This window comes from Triticum aestivum, chromosome 1B, assembly GCF_018294505.1.
Source record: "Triticum aestivum cultivar Chinese Spring chromosome 1B, IWGSC CS RefSeq v2.1, whole genome shotgun sequence".
Classification (NCBI taxonomy): Eukaryota; Viridiplantae; Streptophyta; class Magnoliopsida; order Poales; family Poaceae; genus Triticum; species Triticum aestivum.
In genome coordinates this window covers 30,332,044-30,338,648 of record NC_057795.1, presented here as the reverse complement: position 1 = coordinate 30,338,648, position 6,605 = coordinate 30,332,044, and the positions used below count along the sequence as shown (strand labels likewise).

At 48.2% G+C, this 6,605-nt stretch overlaps 1 protein-coding gene across 1 annotated transcript; it reads right to left on the bottom strand.

Annotated features, from left to right (window-relative positions):
- Positions 1 to 1,426: 1,426 nt before the first annotated feature.
- Positions 1,427 to 4,090, bottom strand: LOC123105228 (phenylalanine ammonia-lyase-like). Its single transcript, XM_044527253.1, has 2 exons — positions 3,561 to 4,090; positions 1,427 to 3,451 (listed from the first exon to the last, which is right to left on the bottom strand). Exons 1-2 carry the CDS (start codon positions 3,956 to 3,958, stop codon positions 1,705 to 1,707), a joined length of 2,145 nt encoding a protein of 714 aa, XP_044383188.1. The 5' UTR covers positions 3,959 to 4,090; the 3' UTR covers positions 1,427 to 1,704.
- Positions 4,091 to 6,605: the final 2,515 nt, after the last annotated feature.

Genomic DNA, 6,605 nt, shown 5'->3' with positions numbered 1-6,605 from the left:
GGCACCGACCTGGCGTCATGAAAAATCGCCAAGGAGAGACTAGGAGGCTGAATTAAATAAAAAAATCAAGCAACTCTATCTAGCTATATCATCATGCTTCCAGCTCTTCGGGTTTTTTTTTCTTAATTACTTTGTTTGTGAACCTGGTTCAGTTATGTCTTCCGTATGATCATCTAAGCGCCATGAAGGATTTGGTTTTGTCTTGTTTTCTTACTGGGTTATGAGTCCCATGCCAATTGTGCTTTATACAAATAAGGAATATTTGTTCCTTGCGGTTTTGTTCATTTACTGTATTCTCTGATTGTTAGAGCCTGACAACACCGGAATTGCAAATTCAATATGTGAGTATTTCTAAAGAACATCAATATGTGACACCTTGGAAGCCACAGGATAATTGTGTGCTATGCAAATCATATAACAAAGTTGGCATTGTTTCTTGTGTTTTTGTTCATTTATTTTCTATATACCGCCCCTTTATGTCTCCTTTGCATCCACCCTGGCGTCATGAAAAATCACCAAGGAGAGACGAGGAATTTTAGTTAAATTAGATCCAAACAAATCTATCTAGTTTTCTTTTTTGTTTGAGAAATCTATCTAGCTATATTGATATAAAGTCGTGGTTCTTTCAGATCATCAGTTGTGTCTTTCCTATGAACATATAAGGCGCCTTGCCTGTTTCGACTGGACTTATGTCCCATGCTAATTGTTCTATGAAAATACCAAGAATTATATGTTCCTTGTGGATTATGGTTTTGTTCACTTTATTCTTTGATTGTCATGTGTCATAAGTAAGCCCAGTAATACTAGAACTAGAACATCATTATGTGATCTCTGAAAATCCCAAGATCCCAGTTTTCTATCCAAAGCAAATACCAGGAAGATTTTTTCTTTCTTTCTTGTGGTTTCATTCAGTTATCTATAGTGCTATTAGACTTGTGGGAGTTGTAAGCACCATAGCAAGAACAAGATTGCAAAATCATTGTGAATATCAGTTTAAATGAAAATCACCTATGGATTTAGTGTATTCCTGCTCATATGTTTACCCACATGTTGATTTTGAACTCTCTTTCAGCCCTCTTATTTCTGTGATTAGAAACTAGCAGTTTCTTACTTATGACCTTTCAGAACAGAGAGAGCCATGTCATCTGCATCAGAGCAGGATAACCAAAAGACTCTGCAATCCTTATTCCAGTACATGTCAGACTGAAATTTGTAAACAGAAAACTGAAACCAAATAAAAATTCAGAGAAGGCATTGCATCCTACGTGTTGATGTCTAGCAGCGACGAAGACACCACAGTCCAGTGACTTTGTAGGCACCATCTTTGAATTATTGATGCATCGTGTCCTCAGTCCGCACATCGTAATGGCAATGGCACGCGAACAATAGATTCTTTGGACTGTTCGGAGTTACCTCCACCAGACCATTTGACCTCAAAAAAGGAACCAGTACATTTATCAAGAATATTTACCATATATGGTACGCTTTTACCTTACATCATAGAAGTTGTATTGGTTATATACCACTTAAACCATCTAGTTGAAATATTTGGCAACAACAGCACAGCTCTGCAAGAGCAAGTTTCAAAACATAATCTTTCTTGAAAATACAATGAAAAACATTATTATCACTTGTAAACTAAGAACATCCGGAGTCTTTGAAATCTGAAGCACACTATCTTCTCTTCAATTTCTAATACGTTGTTCAGCAGATAGGTAGTGGCTCACCATTCCACTCCTTGAGGCATTCGAGCAGCGCGTCTATGTGCTTGCCCTGGTTCATGGCGATGAACACCTTGTCCACCTCTTCTCCAGGAGATCGTGTCTTCTCCCCAGTTAAGTACTCAGTCCCAAGCTCCTTGCGGACGAACCGGTAGAGCGGGTATGACCGGCACTCGGTGATACGGTTCTGCTGCTCAGCGGTGCCATTCTCCACAGCACTCCGGGCAGCCTCGACCTCCTTCGGCAGCACAACACGCAGCTCCTGCTCAAACATGGCAAGCTTAGCAAAAACCGACGTCTCCACATCGTGCTCGGCATCACCATTGGCCAGGGCGTGCTCCACAAGAACAGCTCGCATCTTCTGCATCAATGGGTAGTTGGCGCTGCAAGGGTCGTCTGCGTATGTGAATACTGCCTCGCGGTCGATTGTGAGTAGCAGGTCCTTCTCGCAGAAGCGTGCGTTGTGGAGATGGCCATTGTTGTTGGTGCTTAGTGTCTTCTTGGCCACCGTCTTCACACAGCTCTTGACCGCATCCTTGACATTTTCCTCGAGGTGGCGGAGGTCAATGGCCTGGCACAACGCGACCAAGAATGTCGAGGACATGAGCTTTAGTATGTCAATGGATTCAGCGGTCTTCCTAGCAGATATGAGACCGAGAGAGTTGACATCTTGGTTGTGTTGCTCCGCGCTCTGGACATGGTTGGTCACCGGGTTGCCTAGGAATTGGAGCTCAGAGCAGTACGAGGCCATGGCAATCTCAGCACCCTTGAGGCCATAGTCCAAGCTTGGGTTTCGGCCGCCAGAGAGGTTTGAAGGTAGACCGTTATTGTAGAAGTCGTTCACCAGCTCTGAGAACTGCGCAAACATGAGCTTGCCAATCGCGGCAATGGCAAGCCTTGTGTTGTCCATGGACACGCCGATGGGCGTGCCTTGAAAGTTTCCGCCATGGATGGCCTTGCCACGGGAGACGTCGATGAGTGGGTTGTCGTTGACGGAGTTGATCTCCCGCTCAATCGACTTCGTGGCAGCACGGATGACCTCAATTTGGGGGCCAAGCCACTGCGGCGATGTGCGAAGCGCGTACCTGTCTTGCTTTGGCTTCATCAACGGGTCGAGCTCGCCGAGCTTCTTCGCGAGTGCCATGTAGGAGCTTCCTTCAAGGATGTGCTCCATGATGGCGGCAGCCTCAATCTGCCCAGGATGGTGCTTCAACTTGTGGGTCAAGTGATCGGTGTACTCCGGCTTGCCGTTCATGACCTCGCAGAAAACTGCCGACAGAACCTCAGCAAGGACGCCGAGAATGTTAGCCTCGAAAAGAACGATGGACGCGAGCCCCGAGCCAACAGCCGTGCCGTTCACCATGGCAAGCCCTTCCTTGGGCTGCAACTCGAAGAAGCCATGCTGGATGCCAGCGATCTTGAACGCCTCGGCTGCGTTAACCTTGCTGCCGTCTAGAGCCGTGGCCACGGAGTTTGCCCGGCCGGTCACCAGGCCCGCAATATAGGAAAGCGGGACGAGGTCACCAGACGCGGTAATCGTGCCTCGGAGCGGCAGGCATGGTGTCACGTCGGCGTTGAGAAGTTTGGAGATCGTCTCGAGTATCTCGAAGCGGATGCCGGAGTACCCCTGGAGCAGGGTGTTGACGCGGACTAGCATCGCAGCCCTTGTCGTCGCGGCGGGGAGGACATGGTCGTGGCCACCAGTGCCGAAGGCTCCGGCATTAAGAAATCTGACGAACAGACAACAAATACATACACGAAACAAATAAGACTTCCATAACCCAGAGACGCACGTATGATAGACTAATTTGTTGTTGGTTCAGTTCAATAAATTCGTACCTGATGAGCTCCCGCTGGAGAGCGCCCCCCTCCTTGGTCCTCCGGTGAGAAGTAGCGCCGAAGCCGGTGGTGACGCCGTAGCTGTCGGTTCCGTTGGCCATGCTGTTCATGACCCAGTCACTGCTCTCCTTGACGCGGCCACGGGCAGACTCGTCGAGCTCCACCCTGGTGTCGCAGCCGGCGGCCACCGCGGCGACCATGGCGATGGTCAGGCTGGCGCCCTCCATGGTCACCACCGGCCTACGGTACTCCTCGACCATGCGCTTCACCGCGTCAAGATGGCTCCCGGACAGCTCCTCTGCCGCCTTCCCCCAGTTCAAGGGGTCGGCCCGCGCCGGCTGCGCCACGCACAAGCCATCGCCGTTGGCGGCGACGTGCGCTCTGTTCTCGCACTCCATCGTGATGTGCAAAGAAGTAGGAAAACAAGTAAGCTAGAAACTGGGCAGGTCTTGTGCTGGATGAATTCTGGTAGGCAGACGTGCGCTGGAGAGAGCTCACGATGCAGATGAAGGTGAGGGAGGCTCTTCTTTGAGAGGAATGGAGGGAGAGGAGGGGTTAAGTAGGCAGGGTGGGTGCGGGTGTGGGTTGGTGTGGCTTTGACCGCTTGATGGTTGGTGCCGGCAAGAAGAGACGCCGAGTTGTCACATGCAAGTGTTCAGTGTTAATCGTGTCATCCACCATGTGCTTGTGTGTTCCTCTGCTAATCATGTGCTTGAGTAGTTGAGTTATGAAAGTGCAAATTTACTAATGTAAACATGTGTCGTATTGTCGATGATATTGGAACGTTTCGAACAAGCGTGGTGGCTGCTTCCACAATACATAAACTACTACTATAGGAAATCTTAAAAAATACGACGGTCTTTGCTTTGACAAAGCGTGTGGGCCTGTGACTCCATAGCGAGTGGGGTTCTGCATGCTCGGCACAACGGGAGTTGTTAGGCGTCTCTACCTGTAAACCTCCCTTTGGATTATGGAAGCCATCCAATGTCAACTTATATCGGTATGTGGGATGGTCAAAACATAATTTCTCCTGCAAAACAAAGACAAAAATAAGGAATGTTTGCAGGAGTCCAGATAGGCGAAATGTACGAATTCGACACCCCAGACCCACCCAAAACCCTCCGGACCACGCGACTCCATCCTTCTCATTTTCTCTCCTTTCTCTCTTGTCGTCGCCGCCGCTCCACCACCCTGGCCACCACTCCACGCTCCACTACAGCAGGGCTCCCCCCCACATCTTCTCTTTCTCCGTTCAACCCCCTGTCCTCTGACCGCCCTACCAGGTACCATCCTCTACCATGCCCGGCAACTGGTCGATGAATCACCGGAGCTGAAAATAGTTGTCCCTTATTGTTTTTAGCAATGGATTCCGATTTAGAGTACATATACGAGCAGTATGTTGAGTCCTCCGACGGCTCGTCGGACGAGGAGGAGTACTTTGACGAGACGGCGATGATGCAGGCGGTCCTTGAAGACGCGGAGCATGCGGAGGAGCATGTTCTCAATTTCAAGGGCTCGGTCAAAGGTCATCGAGTGCTCAACCGCAACAGGTCGCGCAGACGTTTGACACTGATGGCCGACTACTTTGCCCTTGATGCACTATTCGTTAACCACTTTCGCATGCGTTTTTGGATGCGCAAGACTGTCTTTGATCGTTTGTACCATGGCGTCCGGTCCTACGATGACTACTTTATCCTGAAGAAGGACGTCGTGGGAACGATTGGCTTCTCTGGTTACTAGAAGTGCACGGACGCACTCCAGATACTTGCATATGGCACGGCCGCTGATTCGTGGAACGAGTACCTACGGATGTCTGAGAGCACATGCGGAGATGTCATGCTCAGGTTTGCAACTACCGTCGTTGAGGTGTTCGGACCTCAGTACCTGAGAGAACCAACTGTGGCAGATACGGAGAGGCTCCTAGCAATCTAAGAAGCGAGAGGGTGGCCAGGTTTGCTTGGATCTCTTGACTGCATACATTGAAAATGAAAGAACTGCCCGAAGGCTTTACAAGGGCAATATCAGGGTCATGTTAAGAAGCACACCATTATTTTTGAAGCAATTGCATCACATGATCTTTGGATTTGGCACGCTTTCTTTGGCATGTGTGGGTCTCACAATGACATCAATGTGCTGCAACGATCACCATTGTTTGCGAGGATGACTGAAGAAAAAGCTCCTCCTTGCCACTATACTATCAATGAACATGAGTACAACATGGTCTACTATCTGGTTGATGGTATCTATCCTCTATGGGCTACCTTTTGTCAGCACCATCTCAAACCCAACTTGCCAGAAAAAGGCTCAAGCAGTTAGAAAGGATTACGAGAGGGCATTTGGAGTTCTTCGGCCCCGGACGTGAAAAACAATGGGATCTAGAGACCTTGTGGGAGGTGATGACATGTGGTGAGATCATTCATAACATGATCATCAAGGATGAGGGTGACGATGCTGTTGTTGCTCTGGAATTTGAGAACATGGATGATCCTATCCAACTTGCGGACCAGAATCTGACCACATTTGAGCAGTTTATTCAAATGCATCAACAAATTCAGCATCGACCAACTCACGAGCAGCTCAAGGAAGATCTGATTGAGTATCAGTGGGCGGTGAAAGGGGACAACAATGTTGGGATGTAAATATTAGAATTTTTTTAAATTTAAACTAGTGCTGCATGCGGCTATTTGAACTTCCAATATTAGATGAGATGGATACTAACGGCGCACCAGAAAAGTAGTGCGCCACTACTATATACTAATGGCGTACCGTTTGGTGATGCGCCATTAGTGTGGAAGACACTAATGACGCACCAGACAAAAGGTGTGCCACTAGTAATAATTTTTTTTCCATACATACTAATGGCGCATCCGAGCAAAGTGCGCCATTACTAGTTCTAACTAGTAATGGCGCACCAGCCACATAGTGCGCCAGTACTGTATTCTTTTTTTATTCTTTTTTTTTTGCAAAACTACTAATGGCGCACCATGTCACAGTACGCCATTACTAGTTTAAACTAATAATGGCGCACTATGACACGGTGCGCCA